The 20,158-nt window shown below is 39.7% G+C and overlaps 1 protein-coding gene across 2 annotated transcripts in view; it reads right to left on the bottom strand.

Moving 5' to 3' along the window:
- Positions 1–7,914: 7,914 nt before the first annotated feature.
- Positions 7,915–20,158, bottom strand: part of znf296 (zinc finger protein 296) — a 14,499-nt gene continuing 2,255 nt past the window's right edge. Inside the window, exons 2-4 of one of the 2 annotated variants that reach the window (XM_081372968.1) lie at positions 16,964–17,275; positions 10,731–10,933; positions 7,915–10,643 (exon numbers count right to left, since the gene is read on the bottom strand). In XM_081372968.1, coding sequence (XP_081229094.1) covers positions 9,411–10,643; positions 10,731–10,933; positions 16,964–17,275 — 1,748 coding nt within the window. In that variant the 3' untranslated portion in view covers positions 7,915–9,410. Of the gene's footprint in view, positions 10,934–16,963; positions 17,276–20,158 lie in introns of both variants that reach the window. The other variant, XM_081372967.1, reaches the window with a different exon arrangement.

The raw sequence follows: 20,158 nt of genomic DNA, 5'->3' as shown, positions 1-20,158 counted from the left end.
CATAGCAAGTCATTGAGGGATATTTTCGGACAAAAAAATAAATAAAAGATAGGTGTCGACGAGTATATATTCTTTAATTTATACAACGGGGAGTTTTATTCAAACAAACCAACAAATTAACATCTGTTATGTGTGAAATAACACATTCACCACTAGGTGGCACTGCGATGACACTACCTCAGTTATTCCTACAGTATCCAGAATAAACACGTTAAACCCAAATTCTTCCCAGCTATATGTTTTAATAGCCTAATTACCAAACGACCTCCGTACCTTTTCTATTTAAAAAAGCACAACTGCAGAGTCATTCATTATTGCATAAGACCCAATTAGAAAGGAAGTGTTAAAGGAAGTGTTTATTTTTAAAGGAAGTGATATCTAATAATAAATGTGCATTCATTTATTTTTACCCTTTTGTTTCATTTGATGTTTAAATAGTTTACAATAGTCTACAATTTTTGTATCTAATGACGTTTTATGATAGGCCTACTTCCCTATAACGAGTTTTGACCAGACAGTGGCATGTCTGAAACTGAAGGCAAATGCCTGTCACTCAAGCGAGCCTTAGAGATAACTAAGAAAATATTTGATGATTAGGCTACAATGCTTATTTCTAGATAGAAATGAAGTCATAAATTTAATAAAATGAAAGCCTATTCATTTCATGTAGCTGCTCGGTCAGATGCCATTTTTATTCATTCCACCAACAGTCAAACCACACAGGATTGTGAGACATCATATTTTAGAAACTGACCTCAGTCATACAACAACACAAGTACTTACAGCCAAAAACAAAACAAAAATTCATCTCACAATTCTAACTTTTCCCCCTTACAATTATGAGTTTATAGGCTATATCTTGCAATTGTGACTTTTGCGAGTTTATATCCCGCAATTCTGACTTTTTGCCCTTACAATTACGAGTTTAAATCTCACAATTCTAACTTTTTTCTCGCAATTACAAGTTTATATCTCACAATTGTGACTTCTTCCTCGCAAGTATAAGTTTCTATCTCACAATTGTGACTTCTTCCTCGCAAGTATAAGTTTATATCTTGCAATTAAGACTTTTTTTCTCGCAATTACTAATTTGTATCTCGCAATTTGTACTTTTTTCTCGCAAATATGAGTTTTTATCTCGCAATTCTGACTTTTTTTCTGACAATTACAAGTTTATATCTTGCAGTTCTGACTTTTTCCTGCAACTACAAGTTTATATCTTGCCATTATTACTTTTTTCTTTGCAATTAAGAGTTTATATCCCGCAATTATTACTTTTTTTATGGAATTGCGAGTTTATATTGAACAATTCTGCGAAAAAAAAATTATTCAGTGGCGGAAACAAGCTTCCATTCAAAACACTTTTGCTGCTATTGAGATGGGATGTGGTTAGCACAGGTTTGGTGGTATGGGTAGATAAGGGGGTGGTGGTGGTGGGGGGGGGGGTTAAGGGGTATGGGAAGGATCAACAGTGTAATTACATGCAGTTTTAAAAAAATATATATATGTACAATCTAAAAACATGCAAAATAAGTGCATTATATCAAATGATGTAAATTCTAGCACATCAAGACACTTAATATGAAGTGGAACCTCAAACTAAGGTTTGTTCACAACAGTAAGCAGTGATACTAAATAGGTTAATTTGAAGGTAAACATAGTGGAAATAAATCCATTTGTACCAAGCAAATCACCTGACCTTGAAACAGTACTTTGCCGTTCTTTCACAGGCTGTCCGCGCCTTGCTAAAGACATTCAGACAAGCTTACAGGGGCTAACCAAACACCGCTCATAATGAGACGGATGTGAACAAGCGCTCGCGAGTAACTGGTGTTATTGATGCTTATATGTTCTGTGAGCTACATATGGTCTTTCAGTTCGAGAGGATTATGTGGTAACGACAAAGGTTGCTGACCCGCCCAGAACATTATTACACTCCCGGCACGTCCACGACCCCTACTGCTCCCACGACCCAAACCCAGAGTCTGTCTGCTCACAGGCATCAATTAACACCAGTCGTTCCCAGGCACCGCAGTGGTGCCCGATGGAAGGATGCATGAAAAAAGGTCAGGAGGTCAAGAACAGAAAGACAATTACTCTATATCTCGCTATTTAACTATCCTGCCTCAATACGTCGCTTGCTATCAGTATTTACTCTTTATATTTGTGTCTCCCTATTGCACTCTCGCTATTTAAACACATGCATATGTAGAAAGAACTGATGTCCAAATGCTATTCAGTCACGCAATGCACTCACATGAATAGAAACACTTTACATTTACTCTCCTTTCCTAGTAGACGCTCCTTGAAGACACCGAAGAAGGTGTAATTTTCTGGGGGGCGAAGGACAAGTCAGTTAAGTCATGAGTATGGGTTGATCCCTCAGGGCAGGTCACAGTATTGTGGACATGACAATGAGAACTGTGAGCTCTGCTCTGCGGTAAAGGCTAGTTTAACCAGTCTCTGTCCGGCGTCAGGCGGCTGTTTTGACCTGTTTCTTGCTCAAGTGTGAGAGTAAAGGTCACCAGGTGCTGTGTAATTTCCCCTCCGTTTCTCAGTATCACATGCAGATCGTTTCAGAGGTTATGAAGGAGTGGCATTGAACGCTTTTCTGTGTGTGTGTGTGTGTGTGTGTGTGTGTGTGTGTGTGTGTGTGTGTGTGTGTGTGTGTGTGTGTGTGTGTGTGTGAAAGCAGATTTTCTTTCACCTAATTTGTGTCACATTTGTTCCAAGGCTAGAACAATGTAAAGTCTTACCACAGTTTATATAGTCAGTTTCTCTAGCTAATTTACCTTTCAAAAGTAAAAATAATAATAATAACACTTATACTTGCCATAAATTGATCAAAAGTGACATTAAATACATTACTATGCGACTAAAAATTTCTGTCAAATAAATGCATGTTCTTTTGAACTTTCCACCAAAATTTTAAGCAGCTCAACTGTTTTCAACATTGATAATAAAAATGTTTCTTGAGCAGAAAACCAGCATACTACGGTTTCTGAAGGATCATGTGACACTGAAGCATATATTATATCAGTCAGTCATTATTGGTTTAAAGGGATAGTTCACCCAAAGATTACAATTCTGTGACTTCAAGTTCAGATTTAAAGTTCATTTCACCAGGTTGATCTCTACATTAAAGGAGAACTCCGGTCAATTTTAACATTGAGTTATTTTTTTTTTGTTAATTTGGAGTGCTGTCAATACAGAGAACAACGTCAAAAATCGGTGTTGCCTACACCGTGTTATCCTCTTTTTAAAATTTGCACCCTGTTGACTTCAATGGGGCAAGTACTAAACCTGCTTTTAGCCTCTTAACATCCTTGATGTGTCATTACAAGTGCACAGGTCATGTGAGTGATTCCTTCAGACTGATCACGGGTGAATCTGACTGCAGTAGATGTGAAAGATATTAATAAAAATTATGTTATTTCAGCCAGCGCACATACCTGTATTTTCTTCCTGTTTTCGGTCGAAGTCCATAGTAATCGATTGCCGAGTTCACGCGCGTGATCATAGGTAACTAAACCCATAGATATCATATAAAGGCTAGATGTCTCGTCCGCGCTGCTGGCCAATGAAGCTCGACATCCGCACACGGCGGCCATCTTACGACAGAATGCTCGCTCACTCATAACATGGTGCATGTACTTTTAAATAACCATAACTTGCTCAATTTTCTACCGATTTTCAAACGGTTTGGTTTGTTATAAACGTCAGAGATGTAGCTATTATACTGTATACATATGAATAATTATGTTCAAAATGTTTAAGCATTCAGAATTATAGCCACGTTAATAACGTTTGTAAGAAACCAAACCGTTTGTAAATCCGTCAAGAATTCAGCAAGTTACAAGCATTTTAGTTGGCGTATGTCACTCACCTTCCGTCCACAGCAGCAGGGAGCAGCAGCGCAGTCTCCTGACCTAAGATGGCCGCCAAGTGACGACACAGCTGACTCCGCCTTGAGCCATCTAGCCTTTCTATACATGTCTATGACTAAACCTATGCGTGTGAACTCGGCAATCGATTACTATGGACTTCGACCGAAAACAGGAAGAAAATACAGGTATGAGCGCTGGCTGAAATAACATCATTTTTATTAATATCTTTCACATCTACTGCAGTCAGATTCACCCGTGTTCACTCTGAAGGAATCACTCACATTACCTGTGCACTTGTAATGACACATCAAGGATGTTAAGAGGCTAAAAGCAGGTTTAAAACTTGCCCCATTGAAGTCAACGGTGCAAATTTTAAAAAGAGGATAACAAGGTGTAGGCAACACCGATTTTTGTCGTTGTTCTCTGTATTGACAGCACTCCAAATTTACCAAAAAAAATGAGCTCAATGTTAAAATTGACCGGAGTTCTCCTTTAAGCTTTCCAACAAAAAATATTTTCCCCTGAAAATAGAAAAGCATAGGCTGGTAAATAATGACAGTAGTTTAATTTTTAGTTGAACTGTTCCTTTAAAATCCATTTTCTTCAAACTGATCAAAGCAGCTGCATTACGGAGCCCGTAAAGGGACAAGCTAATGGAAACAAATAGAAAATGGGAGAAAAATATATATTTCAATGCTTTGCTTTGCATTCACTCGCAAAACTCTAAAGTTAGTGAGCGAACGCAAACGTTTCTGAGGGGAACTCAAATGTTGGGTGAGCGAAGGTAGAGTTTCTCGGGGAACGCAAAAGTTCTAAAATATATGTTTTCCTCTCATCTCATATTTTTTTTTCTACCACCATGTCCCAATGTTTTGGCGGGGTTCCGTACTAAAGTGATGGGATAAAACTGAGATCTGAGGAAAAAAATATTATTGAACGTAAAAGTTTTGCGAGCGAATTTATTTTTTTGGAAGAAAAATAATTGATGATTGGATTTGGTCTGGATGATCACATTGAAATGAAAATATGAAATTCCAAACCTCTTCCACCACAGCCGCTGGGAATGTGACCATCCTGGAGCATCGGTAACAGGATTATCAGCTTGTTTTTTGTGGTGAGATGGTCATGTTTTAACCCTTATTTGTAGCCGCTCCCTCTATCCAGCACAGTATTAGCGGACAGCTGGACTGTTGTCTTCCTCTCACACGCAAGGCCACTACAACATCACTGAGGCAGGGGGTAATTTTAGGGTTCAGGTTTCTCTCTGTGGTCCTTGCGGAGGAAAGGAGGGACGTTACCACAAGGAGGAGGAGGAGGATATTGGATGCAGGGTTGGGAAACAACCCTCTCAAAAAACACTTGAGAGCCTTTCTGTGGTTTATCCCATTCACACAACCTCCCTTTGCTCATTCCCTCCATCTCATTGATTCTGTCACAACAGAAATTGTCCTGTGGGAAGAAAGACGAGGAATTCAGTGGCACTTCTTTATAAAGTGTAATTAACAGGTTTTTGAAATATAAAATAATAGGTCTATATCAAATATACTGTATTTATTAAGCTTGGCCGAAAGTAGACCTCCGTCAGTAGGCTAATCCACATTAAAGGAATAGCTAGCTCACCCAAAAATTTAAATCATTTACTCTCCCTCAAGTTGTTTCAAACATGTATGAGTTTCTTTCTTCTGCTGAACACAAAAGAAGATTTTGACGAATGTCAGTAACCAAATGGTTGATGGACCCCATTGACTGCCATAGTATTTTTTCCCATGGAAGGCAAGAAGAAGGTGTTCAGCAGAATAAACTCATACAGGTTTGGAACAACTTAAAGGAGAACTTTTTTTTGTCAATTTGGAGTGCTGTCAATACAGAGAACAACGACAAAAATCGTTGTTGCCTACACCGTGTTATCCTCTTTTTAGTCGATTGTCGAGTTCACGCGCATAGGTTTAGTTACCTATGATCACGCGCGTGAACTCGGCAATCGACTACTTTGGACTTCAACCGAAAACAGGATGTAAATACAGGTATTTGCGCTGGCTTAAATAACATCATTTTTATCCATTTCTTTCACATCTACCGCAGTCAGATTCACCCGTGATCACTCTGTTTTGATCTTGCAATGAGAGAAAGCGATTTCAGCAGCAGTTACAGCGGAAGTCCATGACCTCTAGAGAGTTTGCTGTGTTACTGCAGAGGGCCTGCGAAATATTGTTTGATCTGAAACAAATATTTGTGGAAATACAGTAAGTGCTAAAAATACATTATTGAGGTTTAAAAATTTCTCCTACATTGTATTTTTACATTAAATTGTTAATAAATAATCATTATAAAAGATGAAAAATTTAATTATAAATATTTAAACTGCAGTGTAATCATTATAACACAGTTAAATATAATGATTAAAAAAAAATAATCATAAATAAAAATGTATACATAACTTATAAATACTAAAATCTATGAAAATTTCAGTAAAATAAAATAAAATACATGTACCTGTATACTAACCCATGATAAATCAGTAGATACAAAAATATTATTTTAATGAATATAGTTTAAACATCACAACACATATAAAACATTTATAAATTATAATGCAAATATATGAAAAAATAAAATAATTAAATAAATTACCCAAATCATTACAGGTGATAAATCAATATGAATAAAAAGTATTATGTTTATGCATATGCAATGTAATCCTCATAACCCAAATTTAAAAATATTTATAAACATAAAAAATTATGAAAAACACATATTATTTTAATGCATATGAAATTTAAACAATTTAACACAATATGTAAATATGAATATGGTGCTATATTTTAAAATATTAAATTCTCTGTCTCTCTATCCAAAGGCGTTCTTGGCTTAATCTCCCATTAAGGACGTCTTGAGAGCATTGTGAAGACATAAGGTAAATGAGTCAACATAGTTACGAATAAATCAATTCAGACAACTCCCACCCTGAGAGATCATGCAGGCTTCTTGAAACCCCCAAACCACAAACTTTCTCTCTTTTCACCCGGAAACAGCGCTAGTTATTGTGGTCTGTGCTTAAACTCAAAACACACCTCAAAGTCCATGTGCGTCTGCAGGTTTGAACGGTCAGTTACCCGTCACCACACCCTGACAGGAACGGGACGTCGTGATTGGTCAGTGAAGATAAACACAGGCCAGTCCTGTGTGCAGAGAAAAGGTGCAGAGAGGCGGCCAAAAGAGACAAAGGGCACCTGGGAATGTTTTCATCAGCCAGAGGCCATCTTAGCTCGCAGAAGCTCGTGTTACATTATGTAATTGGGACCGCCCGCCACCAAATGGTGCGCGGCTGAGGTGGGTGTACAAGGTTTTGATGGAGGAGAAGCGATGCTGGTCCCAGGGCGATCACCTGTGATTCAGAGAATCAAGAATTTCTTCTGAACTACCAGTTAAATGTCGCTTTAGAGCCCTCCCTTACGCCTCGCTATCTTTCTCTCATTCCCCGAAACGGTGATAATTGGAGATGGGGTGAGAGCTACATATGGTCCCTTCAATCCAACCTCCCCCAGCCCAGGCTGAAAGCTCATTAAAAAGGTTGCTTGTTAATAAGCTATAGGGATCATAGAGCGTCCCACTCATTAGAGGGGCCAGAGATACCGGCGTGAAGGTTTTGTTACCAAAGAAAAGAGCTGTTAAGATGACTCTGCTCCCCCTCCGACTCCCACCCGTTTCAATCCCAGAACTCCTTCCCGGCTTTGTCTTTCTCTCTCCAGATGTACAATCACACTTTCTTAGATGAGTAATCAACCTGACAATCTAATGTTTTCCATCAAACCCTGTTCCTTGAAGGCCAACCTGAATGACCCAGTGGTTTAGTCAGATATGACTGTACTAGCGGACTATGACTCGACAACGATAGCCGTTAGAGGAGAGCGGCTCATCTGTGCAAATACTGCTGTATTTGTGATGTGATCTGAGACATGTAGCGACAGGTTCGACTAGCCGTCACACTTTCTGGTTCTCACATACTCAAACACACACACACACCCTCTGACTTTACCTCAGTCTTTTAATTATCGTACAAATAGCCATAGAAATACAAAATAGACAAAGTGGTGTAGCCACACAGGGATTTCTGGGAGAAATCACATATAAGACATGACATTTCAATCAACAGAAATTATTCAGAGGACAAAAAGAGCTTTGTTTTCGCTGCTCCCTGAAGAAACGGACACAACTGGATGTCCAACTATTTTCACATTTGCTTATTAATACAAAAAAAAAAAATTGCTTTTTTTAAATTCCATTTGATGACTTATTCCACCATATTTGTTACCACGCAAACATAAAGTGTAACATAACAGATCCCTGACATTGGTATTCATAGAAAAAAACGTAACAAAGCAGACTTTCCCTGTATAGATTTATCATATATCTGGTCTCTAACTCTTTCTCACATATACACAAACAAACACAAGTGCTCTCTCAGTGGGTTCACCATTCAACAGCGCTGTTCCCTATCCAGAATTTTATCAGAAACCAAGGCTTTTCATTCCACAAAACACAATTGACAAAAATGAACAAAACTTTTCATAGTATTTCTATGTGCTCGGGCAGTAAAACAAATGTCTGCAAACAGACTAAACAGGCTCACAAAATACAACGAAAATTAACTTGTTGTGCAGTAGAAAAAAATGTTATACATTTTTGTGGAATAAGTTGCAAAATATACATTTACACAATTCTGACATTCTAAATGAACTAACTGGCAAACAAATGCTCTTTAACAGTGATATGTGACAGTGAACATGTATTGCCACAGACCCAATCAGTCCTGTTGAACATACAGTATCAAAGTAAGGAAACAACCCTGTCAGATAGGTGGGAAAACACAAGCTCAAATTCATCTGTGCAAGTTTTACTCTTACTACACGGATGTAGACCAGGGGTGTCCAATCCTGCTCCTGGACGGACGATTCCTGAAGAGATTCAGCCTGAAAGTTTTCAGCCAGAAAGACTTTGATGAGCTGTTTCAGGTGTGTTTAATTAAGCTCTGCAGGACAGACGCCCTCCTGAAGCAGGATTGGACATCCATTCTCTTTTTTTTTTTGTTATCACGCACAGATTTGTATGAACCTTTAAGGCTCGAGTGCTACAACAGTGTCCAGGATTGCATTGCAGAATTGAAAATCACATTGACAGATCACACCTGCAGGCCTTCCTGTCTGATTGTCTTTTGGGCTCAACAAAAGGCTCAAATGGTTTGTAACCATCTCCGTATACGCTCAAACGTTCACGTTCTGGGTTCGAAGTGCCTTGTACGACGGTGGCTGGGACTAAGGAGTCTATTGCAAGTCAGGATTTAACAGTAGGCACTTGTACTGATATGAGAATCTATCAAGTCTCGGTCAGTACCAGCTTCCCTCCCTAGAGTGACTTGAGGTGAAGGCGGGTAAGGTCTTCTTGGTTTTTTGATAAGATGGGCATAATGAGTTGTGGGCAAAAGATGGTGGTTTTGGTCATTATCAGAGTGTCATGTTGCTGTTTTTACACCGCGGTTTCACCCAGAGCCGCAGTACAACCCGTTTCTTCAGAAGAAGGGGGCACATCAACACTCACCCTCATTTCAGCGTCCTCCTCTTTCAGCTGCTCTGATAGGTCCACATTCGATTCTGTGAGCACTGTGATTGGAGCTCCTGATTTATCATCCTCCATTTTGACGTTGAGGCCGTTGTAGTCGGCAAGCGAGCCCTGGCTGTAGGCTCCTGCACTGGCGTGAGTGAGTCCGTGGACCTTCTTGAGGTGTTTCTCCAGCGTGGCATAGACGGTGAACGGGACAGAGCAAAGCTGACACTGAAAGGGAGCGCGTGTCCCGCGGGCGCCATGTGTTTTCATGTGGCGTGTGAGTTTGCTGCTCTGAGCGCAGGCGTAGCTACAGAGTCCACAGCGGTACGGCCTTTCCCCCGTGTGGCTGCGCCGGTGAACCGTGAGGTTGCTGCTGTTACGGAAACACTTTCCGCAGAATTCGCACGCCTCTTCTTTTTTCTTCTTGCCCCCTCCGCTGGTGACCTGCCTCCTTTCGTTCTCCCGCTGCCAGTCCGTGACTATCTCCACCGCCTCCACGTCTTGCTCCCATTCACCTTGGGGACGATCCTCCCGTTCCGGGCGCTTCGGTGTGCAGTTCCCGCTGGCGATCCCGCTCTCTCCGCTTCCACCTGTATCTCCGCTCTCCAGAGAGCCCTCCGAGGGGCTGCCATAGGGAGAAGCCTGTTGAGGTTCACCTTGACCCTCTTCTTCAGCTTCTCTCAGAGGCTGGTAGTACCGCAGCAGATTGCGATCCGCACCCCTGGACTGAGAAGATATCAAGATCAGGCTGGTTCCTCCTGGATGCTTCCCAGCCTCCAAGCTGGCGTTGTGACCACCGGAAATATCGTTATCTCCCAGTCCAGAAAGCTTTCTGTCCTCATCCGCACTGGCAGGGCTGGGATCAGATGTTTCCGGTCCGGCTGCGGAACGACGGTGGCTTCTCATGTGTCGTGCGAGTTCGCCGCTCTGAGAGAACGTGAGCTGACACACGCCGCAGTGATACGGTCTGTCGCAGGCGTGAGTGCGCCGGTGCGCGGACAGGCTACGCAGAGACTGGAAGCCCTGGCCGCACAGCTGGCAGGAGAAGCCTGTGTGAAGCGGAGGAGAGGACAGGGGAAACGGTGAAGCGGCCGGAGGAGACGGGGATGGAGACGGCACCACTCCGCCGCTGTTACAGCTCACCTCCGCCAGGCGCTGTAAACACATGGAGAAGTTCAGGCTCTGGAGATCGCGCGGCGCAGGGGTGGAGACGTGAGGTTTGTGAGAGCGAGCGGATCTCACGGAGGACGGCTGGAACGCAGAGGCCAGAGCGGCGCCCAGGTGTCGCGGATCCATCGTGGCCAGCGGTTTAGACGTGTGCGCGATGGTGTCGTCCTCCACCTGGTAGATGCTGAGAGAATGTGCGTTCTGAGCGTGCTGGAGGAGAGTCCATGCACTGGAGAACACACACTGACACACTTGGCAGGTGAAAATGGAGGGCTCTTCTGTTTTGGAAAGGAAGAGAGAGAGAGATAATCAATTTATCAGTCAAACAAACACCTAAAATCACTCAAAAACACCCAAACAAATGGCTTTTTTTTTTTTAAATAGCAGTACCCATTCAGAAAAGCAAACCAAACTTGTTTGACTAATAATAGTCCATATTTATTTATTTATTTATGATTTAACGCCATATCAGGAGCAATGGCTATATTCATGGCAATCAACAGTATTTAAATTTTAAAAATAATTATGATTACAATCAATTCAATACATTGTTTACAATAATTTAACAATTTATCTTATAAAACAATCAATATACAAAATCAGACATATACCAATAATAATAACAGTAATAATAACATTTACATAGAATCTTTCAATTTAATATTTGTCAAAAATTCTAAAATTATTCCAGGAGAAACATAAAAAATAAATAAATAAAAAGTCCAGACAACACAAATGTTGTCTAATATCATTTTAAAAAGGACATTCTATTGAAATATGTTTTACACTCAATTCTTTTTTTTTTTGATAGTGTAGACCTGCTTTGTACTATGTACAGCACTTTGGATCAATCTATATTGTTTAAATGTGCTTTATAGATAAATGTTGTTGATGTTGTTGTTACACACATCGGTTTCTCTTCCCCTTTCAGTAAATATGAATAAGTGAGTCTTCAACGTCCAATTCGGCATCTCGTATATACAACCTGGTCATGTCTATTTTCAAAATGATAACAATTAACTCCTTGATTTAGTACTTGAATCAATAAATGGTCCATAACATGCATATATCACTAGCTAGCCATGTGACGGCCAACTGATGAGGTCCATTAACTGAATCTTCATTTCTAGGTTGTGTGAATGCCTATACTAAATGTGCAAACAAACAGAGCCTTTCTCGTGCTGTACATATCTGACTAATTATGCTAAGTGAACTGGAAAGATGTCTATCATGACGCATTGAAAATGAAACGGCAGGAAGGAAAGGCTGCAGGCGAACTTGGTCATTTACAGAAAACAGAACAAAACAGGTAAAACCACAAATACTTGTGAAAACGGGGCAGGTACAGTCCATGGCTATGATTAGAAAAGAATGCTAACATACTGTTCTTCTTATGTCATAATACACATTATCAGAAAAATAATATTACATTAAATGAAACCGTATGCTGAATGCAACAATAAATGTTTCAATCAGCAACAATGCTATCACATGACCTAAATACACTGCATGCCTTGATCTAAGAGATTATGCGGTTTAGTTTATATCAGATTTTGTGTAAAAACATCATGAATTTTCACCAGTCCTTTAAAAAAAAACAAAAGCAAGAGAAATCTTGTTGTATACCTGCTGTATACTGTACATTTTGGCAAAAGTAGTGAGTTATTCATGTATTCCTGTGCATGATCATCATATTGAACCCCAAAATCCATTTTGCGTGACTAAAAAAGTTTTTTGCATTGTGATATTTTCATGCCATTCCTTCCAAGTTGTCATTACAGTAATATAATGGTAAAGTGGGATAATATATTATATCATATATTATTTAAATTGCATTTATACATCATGGATGCTTTTTTTTTTCTATGGGGACGTACAGTAATGAAAACTTTGGAGGAAAACATTCCTTTCTTGAAAATATTGTCACAATGTATAAAAAAATATTTGGTGACACTTTATTTTACAGTGTCCTTGTTACATATGTTACATGTACTAACCATAACAGTAAGTTGTGCATAATTACATGCAACTAACCCTCAACCAAACCCTAATCCTACCCTAACCCTATAGTAAGTACATGTAGTTGCTTAATATTACTCAGTACTTAAATATATAATTACACTGTAACAATGACACCTTAAAATAAAGTGTAACCAAATATTTCCTTCTGATCTTGGAGTGAAATGTGATCGGTTCATGCTTATCACCCAGCCTTGCTAAAATAATCCAAGCATTGAACACTGTTTTACTGTATCACCTCAAGAGAACACGGTTTCCTCATTTTTCAGGCAAATTTTCTTTTGGTTAGAAAAGCTGTATGTCACAAACCCCTGCAGGTGTCAGAGCAGTAATGAGCTGGTAATGTCAGAAAGGCTCTCCTGATTAAATGTGTGTTCACAGGAGAGAACGTCCACGGATGGGCTCCTTCAGCGGCTCTGCTGGTATTTTTAAACGCGGTTAGCTTTGTCTCTATTTCAGAGAGCCGCTCGCCAATTAAGCTGCAAATTGCTAATTAGCGGAACGGAGCAAACGAAGGTTTTATGCAAATGAGTCCTGACTCAGCCTCCTTGATAAATGGGGCCCGTCTGCAAAGAGGATCCCAAAACTGAGAGGAAAATTCATTTCATTTTTCCCCCATTCTCTTACAAAGGGTTCAAAGCGGAGAGCTATAAGCCTCTTTTACATCTCCTCAAGTCAAAATCCTTCTGCATTTTATTGGGAGGGGGCAAAAGAAGAAGATTAAAAAGAGCCTCTCCTATTCTCTGTGCCTGGAGAAGAACAAGAGTCAAAAAGCAAGAGGCAGATCTCTGAGGTTAAAACAGATGGAGGAAACGTGTTTAAGAACAAAAAAGAAATAGCGGCACAGGTCATGAAATACAAGAGAAAAATCATCGCCCCTGTGACTGCACCTTCACACACACACACACACACACACACACACACACCCCTTCTGCCTCCAAATCTCTCCCTCGGGTGGAGGGTGCGAGGACGGGTGGAGGGGCTTTTGTCTCAGGGTCTTGGAGTGAAACACAATACCCAGCCTGTCTCTCTCTCTCCCTTCCCTCTCCCTTTCTTTCATTCTTTCCCCTCACTCTTTTTGTAAGGATTCCCATTTGGCCCAGGGTAGCAATTGCATATTAAGCAGAAGCAATAACCGCTAATTAAAAATGCAGATTGGCTGAGAGCGCTAACGAGCAGCAGGCAGAATCTTCTCTCTCTAGGGAACAGAGAGAAAAAAAAGAGCGAGAGAATAAAAGGACAGTTGAAATGAAGAGCAAAGAGAGGGCTGGAGGAAATAAAAATAAGACTATTGATACATTGTCTAAACTAATTCAATAATCCATTCCTCTCCCAAAATCTCTCTATGTCACTCTTTTACACCCACATATAAGCACACACACACACACACACACACACACACACTCCAGTCTGAATGGTTTGTGGGTTAACTGATTTTTCATTGGATGAGTCAAAATGAAAGCGCAAATACGACGTGCATACAAAACGCCCTCATCCAAGCAGAACAAAAATGTATCCTTCTGGGGTTCAAGAGGTGCCAAGAGTTGAGCTACTTTTAAACTCCGTCACCGATAGATTTGTAGTTGCATTTAAATGGAACAAATTAGATTTGTTTAGTAAAAACAATATTTTTATATTTACACGACAGCGATGTACTAAAAATCCACGAAAAACGATTAAAAACGCCGCATTTTGCTGCCAGGCCAGTAGATGGCGATGCCACTTTTTACATAATTTAACGTGTACATTTGAAAACGTTCTGACCAATGACCGATAAGCTGATATTAAAATTCTATATTATTTTGTTTGAATAAATGAATAGTAAAACACTAATGTTTTAAATGCTGAATATATAGCGAATATAGGAATCACAACATTTTAATACAGTACGAAAAAAGTATTATTTAATGATTTGCTAAAGATTACTTTAGAGAGTGTTATTAAATCATTTGTGTTTTTAAAGATTAACTATGTGTGTGTGTTATGAAAAAAAAATTACAATCAAATATCCAATATGGACATATATTTTTACTTAAAAGTCTAATATCAAGAGATAACCGATATGGTACTGATATTTTCTGAATATTTAAAGATCTAACTACATGTAGCACAAGTAAAATACATATAAATATGACATTGGTTTTGTCAGGTTACAAACTTGTCATTTTTAATGAGATAACCTACATTATATGTTATGCCTATACCTACAAATAAATGGAAAATAGTTCAAATTGTTTGGTTATGGAGAGGCATTTACCACCGCTCAGCAATTTGCAATAATCTTCAGCAAGGATTCATTCAGTTGATCAAAAGTGACAAAAATAAAAATTCAAAAAAATGCTGTTCAACAATTTTGAACACTGATTATAATGATAAAGATCTCACCTACCAGTAACTTTTGAATGGCAGTGTATATTCTTCCAGTGAACTGTTTTTGTCACGCAGACCTGGCAACCCTGACATGCCAGTTTAAACAAATTATCACTCACTCTTATATATCACATACTCATTTTGAACTGTCTTTCAAGCGAAAGTCTTTATCAGACCCCATCTCTCGTCTCATTCAACAGTCCCTGATAGTCTCAATAATAACTCAAAAGGAAGTAACACATTAGCATATTTTGCACCTCTCACCCTGACACCTTTATCAGCAACATACACCTTCACACACATACAAAAAACGTGAGAGGGAATGAACCCCAGAGAATCAAGAAACGTGGACGGACGGATGCAGAGCACCAAAAGGAAGGAAGCGCAAACATGTGTAAGAGGGAGTGACCCGAAAGCATGCGTTTTGTTGATCACAATCAATCGTGATCATTTGCTTGCCTCTATAAACGGTCAGTAATGATAAACTAATAATGTTTGCTTTGCTCGTGTTGTAAGGGGAAAGAATCCTGCCCGTATGAGGAAGCGGTGCAGGTCACGGTTCAATAGCATCAAACTGAGAAACACCAACACCTGCACAGGCCGACGAGTCCCTCTCCGGCCCACTACTGCACTGAAAAACACTCACACACACACACTATGACACACACACCAACATCCTGTTTAACAGTCGAAAGAGTTCAATGTTTCACCCCAATTTTTTTTTTTTTTTACAATCTTAAGGGTTTATTGGCATCTTTGCTTTCATGAAGAACCTTCAACATCCATGGAAACTTTTCATTGCACGAAAGGTTTTTCAGAGAAGAGGCGCACGATTGGGGTAAAAAAAAAAATCTGATAAATATTTTTCTGATAAAAATTGTTTGAGATAAAAATTTCTGTGCTTCTTTTGTAGTGCTTCACAATTTGGTCAAAAATGTGTGGCTATAAAATAATAATAATTATTATTGCAAAAATGTATCATATTATCACTACAGTAATACTTGACTCATATTTCTGTGCTTATTTATTATCATAAGTATTCTAATTCTATTCTATTCTATTCAAAAAAATAAATAAATACATTACTATTACTACAGTAATACTTGACTCAAATTATAAAAAATTATAAAAAATATATTATAATAATTTAGTTTTAAAATTACAACACTAATATTTTCGGCTCGGCTGTCTTAAATTCTTCAAAACTTTTATTTTGATGGAAACTGCATTTCCTGTGATGTTCAGATGCTCATGGGAAAGAATCACTCTGAATCACGCAGAGCATATGTTTATTTAATTACCTTGCAGCCTTTCGTGGTCATATCGCGATTTTGGTGTTATTTTGATTAACCATGCAGTTCTATTTCAGATTATTAAAATGTTCTTCACACTAAAAAAAAAAAAAAAGGGAAACCCAAAATGTTTTTTTTCTTCTATGGAATCGCTGCAACAACAAAAAACCCTTTTGGGAGCTTTATATTTAAGAGTGTACTTTATTCTGAAGCGTGCAGTGAGCGGATGGGACTGTGGGAATAACAGCCCAGGTCAGCAGCAGCTGTATGACTGACAGCGCAGGAATAATGAGGGCTTTGCGCTCTGGGAGTTGTGCAGTTTGCTGGCCTGACTGTGCGGTGTTTACCTGGCCACTTCACCTGAGAGACAGAGCTAAGGAGATGCTCAGGTGTGCTCAGGTGTCTTCCAGCATCCCCTGGGGTGTGTGTATAAGTGTACGTTTGCTCGCGTGTGTCGCAGGACTACCTATCCCTTCCACACAATTAGACCCGGCGTCTCTAACTCTCCAACTCACCAAGGCCTCAGCGCCACAGCAACGGCGGCCTAATGAGCAGGACTGGGGACGAGGCTGTTAAACGAGGGGACAGTTTTACAAAAAAAGACACTAATTAGCAGCTAGAACTCACCGGCTCGGTTGGCCTCCACCCTCACACCTGGCTCTTCCTTCCATCTCCTGCCCGTCACGCGCCGCAGCTCCACAAACCCCGCCTCCACCTGCATGCGATTGGCCGGAGAGGGAGGGGTGTGGCCCTGAGGCTGGGCTCTGGCTGTGCTACACCCGCCCTGTTTGTGCTGGATGAAGGTGAGGATGTGTGCCAGCGGGAACGCCTGACCACACTGGCCACACGTCAGCAGGTCACGACCTCCATCCTCAGGCGGAGGCATCCGCTCGGGCGACGTCGAGGAGACGACAGGGACGACCGCGGGATCCGGAGCGTCTGTGAGCAGAACAACACGACATCGCTGTAAAAACACTCTTTAGTGCAGGGCTTGACATTAAAGGTATAGCGGAGGATCTTTCCGAATTTTAGATAAGACCCGCCCTCTCCACTTTTTGAAAAGTTTGATTGATTCACCAGAATGATTGACAATTAGGAGGACCAATAGTATAGGTGATCCACCCGGAAGTAAAAAATCCTCCGCTATACCTTTGACACCCGCCAACTTGACAAATGCGGGTGGATTTCGGCAGCGGCGTGCAATTTATACATTTTTCAATTGGAGTTTTTTTTCTTCAAAAAGCATCTGAAATTATAAACTAAGTGCAATTTAGTGTTGTCAAAAATAGCCATTTTTCAATACATATCGATACTTAAATATCTGAAACGCTTCCGATACTCATTTTCCACACGATTCCAGCTGCGCTTTCTCGCTCTCTCATCTCTGACACACAAACCCGCCTCCTCTCACTCACTCATTTCAGTCTCTCCGGATGAATACTGTTGGTGTTGCAGGGCTTGAATTTCAGTGTGGGATTGCACATATTGAGCATAACTTTAGTGCATGCACATAAAGCCGCCTCAGTACTAAATGGAGTTTTTTTTTTTTGCTGCTTATTGCATTTAAACAGTCAAATACACACAAAATAGTGTCAAAATGCCGGTCTTGGTGAGTATTCACGTAAACACAGTCAGTTATGTTAAGCGAATGTAAATACTTGATAAAGAAAACGCGTGTTTAACAGTATAATGGATCTGTGTGTCGGGTCTTAAAGTGACAGCAGCCTAATAACCCTGCTGACAAATTATGAGATAATATTTAAGAAATCTATATGGCAGTTTTTCCCTATGGTCTTGATGTCAAAATTGTGGCCTGTGAAAATGCTGAGTGGCTAATTCAATTCAATTTGTATTTGTTCAATTCAATAATTTGTATAGTACATTTCACAATACTTGTTTCAATGCAGCTTTACAAAAAATCTGATATCAGAGGTGACTGTGTCCAAGTTTTGCATTTCAGAAATGTACATACAAATCTAGTATAGCTAGTAACTTACTAGCCAAAGTGGCTGGTGAGCAAAAAAAGTTAATGTCCAGCCCTGCTTTAGTGCTATAAGAGTTAACCCTGGGTCATTCTAAACCCTGGGTTAAAGCAACCCTTTCATGTTACATGGTGTCACCAATTAATGCTTGTTGTTTATAAACTAATAACAATATGACACTTCACACTGTACATTACTAAACCCTTTTAATTTGCATATTCGCAGTGTCAATGTCAGTTATTGGACGAAAGAGGCACACGACCCATTTATATAAAGACTGTAGCATTTCACATCCTGATATCATATATTTCAGATTGTACTATCACTGAATGGACTTTTCAGACTATATAGGTAAGTCAAAAGGTCACTTATTTATTCCAGTTGGTGTGATTTCGGTCACCATTTGCCCTTTTTTCCCCTTCAAATGCTGAAACTACTGTATACAGTTCACAATACAGGGTGTTTCTGTTACTGTCCAAAGCATGTGAATGTGAGGTACATGATTGGGAGTCTGTTGCTGTAACATTCGTTTCACGCACACACCACAATACAGGGTCAAAACCACAAAAGTTGAGCAGTTTCATAACCACAGGGTAAAAAGGTGGTGTCAATCCTACTTCTAATCTCAAGCGGGGTTTAAAACGACATAACCAGGGGTTAAGCGCAGTGCGAGGAGCCCTTGGAAGTCTCGTAATGACCCAACTGAGCGGCTTTGCAACAGCTTCGCTTCTCTTCTAATGTGCTACTTTCAGTTCTCTGCATTTGTCGGTGTACTGCTAAACTGTCAGCATCAGCACGGCTCTGTCTGGTCAGCAGATACTGACCACTTCCTGTGTCTCTGCCACTGAGGGCTGCTGTGACAGGAAGTAGAGCGATGCAGCTCCGACCTGCTTGAGCAATTCGCCCATTAGTGCATGCTGATATATCAGGCTCTTTGCACTGTAGTCGTCCTGCCATGCTCACAAGTCTGCTGACACACACAAGGTGTCTTTCACACCACTCATAACCGCCGGGGCGAATGAGCAAATGCAGTCTGTAAATCAAGCCACGTCAAAGATGAGTTTGCTACCAAAACAAGCTAGTTTACAAACTTTTCAAAGTGTCTAAAGAGAAAGTCACTTTCATATTTTGTCCCTTAGTGCATCTAATGTCATTTTTACACTGCGGTGGCACAGAAGCTGCATGTTGCATGTACATTGTATTTGAAAAAAAAAAAAAAAAAAAGTTGCTGACTTTAAAACCAGACATTAAACTGGTTTTAAAAAATGAGTTGAATCTTGTATAACTTATAAAATAAGTTGAAGATTGCTGTTTTTTCCATTTCTTTGAGTTAAAGAAATGTAAAAACCTTTGTCATAACTTATCGATCATGTAATATTTTTTACAGTGTACTACAAAAAGGGCATTTAAACACTGATTATTGCTGTAAAGAGGTTAAATAAATACATTTACAATTTTTTTCCAAATCAAATTACCCCCAGTTTCACAGACAAGGCTTAAACTAGTCTCAGACTAAAATGCACGTTTGAGCTGAAAGCACTAAGACATCTTAAAATACGTCAGTGCCATTGTTTTGTCTCGAGATATACATTACTATATCTTATGTTTTTTTTTCCCTAAGGCATGATTAGAAAAGCTACTTAAATGTCCTAATTGAACTAAGGCCTAATCCTGGCTTAATCTAAACCCTGTCTGTGAAACCAGGCCCTAATGTTATAGGATAAAATAGGATAAAATAAACTAATTTACTCAAAAAATAAAAATTGATGAAATTTACATTTGAAATATGAATTATGAATATAGAAACATTACACTACAAATACTACTCTGCGATGATAAA

The sequence above is a fragment of the Scardinius erythrophthalmus genome, assembly GCF_964197995.2.
Source record: "Scardinius erythrophthalmus genome assembly, chromosome: 8".
In the NCBI taxonomy this organism is placed as follows: Eukaryota; Metazoa; Chordata; class Actinopteri; order Cypriniformes; family Leuciscidae; genus Scardinius; species Scardinius erythrophthalmus.
This window is presented reverse-complemented; position numbering and strand designations above follow the sequence as displayed.